This window comes from Uloborus diversus, chromosome 1, assembly GCF_026930045.1.
Source record: "Uloborus diversus isolate 005 chromosome 1, Udiv.v.3.1, whole genome shotgun sequence".
NCBI lineage: Eukaryota > Metazoa > Arthropoda > Arachnida > Araneae > Uloboridae > Uloborus > Uloborus diversus.
Window position 1 is genome coordinate 206193699 of NC_072731.1, and position 1887 is coordinate 206195585.

Consider the following 1887-nt stretch of genomic DNA (forward strand, 5'->3'; position numbering starts at 1 on the left):
TTTACTGTAGACAATTGTACAGTTATTTTGCATATTTCTCAAGACGTTGCAATTAGCAGCACAAAATTTCTTGTTTGTGCCACGTGCTGCTAATGTTGGGTATAGCTGACGCGAAATTTCTAGTAATTTGTTACTTTCACATTCTTGGGTTATTAATTTGGTCTTGTTCCATTTGAGAGGTTAAAATGAGTCGGAGGGGACGCAGGCAAAACAACAATACCGTATTGGGAAATTCGAGAGCTTCGTTAACAATGAACGCTAACTCCACGGTTGAACCAATTCCCAATATTTCTTTGCTGGAATTAATTCCTAAATTTTCAGGGACCGCTGCGCTTCCCGTGAGGGCATTCATAGCAAAAATTAACGGGATTTCTCAAATAAGCGGGTGGTCGGATGCACAGAAACTAATAATAACAAAGTTAAAATTGACTGATGGGGCGGAAAGTTTTGTGCACGCGGACCCGAGGGCTTCGACCACACGAAGTTTCGATGAATTAGTTGACAGGTTGCTATACAGGTTCGATAATCCTCTCCCCTTATCAACGTATCTGAACGAGCTCGCAACTTGCGCACAACGTACGAAAGAAACAGTTCATGACTACTCAACGCGGCTAAGAGTGTTAGGGAGAAATATAGGTTCAGTTCAGGGCGACAGAATCACTCCAGAAATTCGACAAGCAAGCGACAAGTTATTGCAAGCTCGTTTCGTGGCAGGACTGCGCCCCGAAATCCAACGACACGTCTTGAGCCGGGAACCCTCAAGCTTCGAAGAAGCTATCTCTGTCGCATTGACCGAAGAGGCCAATAATAAGATTTTCGAGGGATCTTTGACGCGTCGGGAAAGTGAACGCGAGCAGGCCGACGTGTTTGCGGTGCTAACCGAACAGGTCCGCGACTTATCGATGCAAGTACAAAACCTTAAGGAACAAGTAAATGTAAATACTATTCATCCCAGAGGAATGAACGGTGCGCCATATCGCAGCAGGGCGAATGTCAAATGTTACTTTTGTGGGAGAGAAGGGCACTATCAATATGAATGCAGAAAAAAGATGAACAGTGGGAATAGATCCCCAATGAGAAATAGAAGGGTCAGCTTCTCCCCTCGCAGAGACGAAACAAATGAAACACACGAAAGGCAGTTAAACACCAGAGGGAAGCGCCGATACTAACTCATTCCGGACCAGACGTGCAGCTTCCCGATACAATACGTAATGGTCCCAATTACTTCCTACCACTAATTAGTATCAGATCCCAAGGGAACGAATTTCTGTGCTTGCTGGATTCCGGTGCTGCGGTTTCGCTTGATTTCTCCTAAAATCTTTAATAAAATTAACGAAACTGTAGCACTAAGACCTCTGAACTCGTCAATTCAAATAAGAGCAGTCAACGGCGAGGAAGTTCCCATTAATGATTCGTACAAAATCGTGATTGAAATAGGCAATGCCCTGTTCGAGCACATATTTTTTGTCACAAAATTGGAAATCTCTCCTGCGTATGAGGCGATTCTTGGATACGATTTTTTAAAGTATAGGGGTGCAATCTTAAATCTAGATGAGAATGAATTGTGTATTTCAAATGAAAAGGTTCCTATATTTAACAACTCTTTAAGGAAAACGCCAATTTCAAAAGAAAAAGAAATCTCTCTTAAGTTGCAAAGGAAAACTTTACTCGCCCCAGGACAAAAGACTATTGTCAGCGTCTCAATTCCGGTTCTCCCCCATTCAAGTGTGAGTGTGTACATGTCTAGCACGGCGAAGCTGAAAGAGAAGGGTGTCGACTTCCCCTCAACGTTTTGTAGGATCGACGAAGAGAATAGAGAAGTGCTCCTTGAATTGAATAATAGATCTCAGTCTAGCGTCTTGTTAAATAAAAACATGAGGATTTGTA

The 1887-nt window shown here is 42.8% G+C and overlaps 1 protein-coding gene across 1 annotated transcript; it reads left to right on the forward strand.

The window, feature by feature from the left end:
* The first annotated feature begins 251 nt into the window (after positions 1 to 251).
* On the forward strand, positions 252 to 1169 carry LOC129218340 (uncharacterized). Its single transcript, XM_054852581.1, has one exon. It carries the CDS (start codon positions 252 to 254, stop codon positions 1167 to 1169), a length of 918 nt encoding a protein of 305 aa, XP_054708556.1.
* Positions 1170 to 1887: the final 718 nt, after the last annotated feature.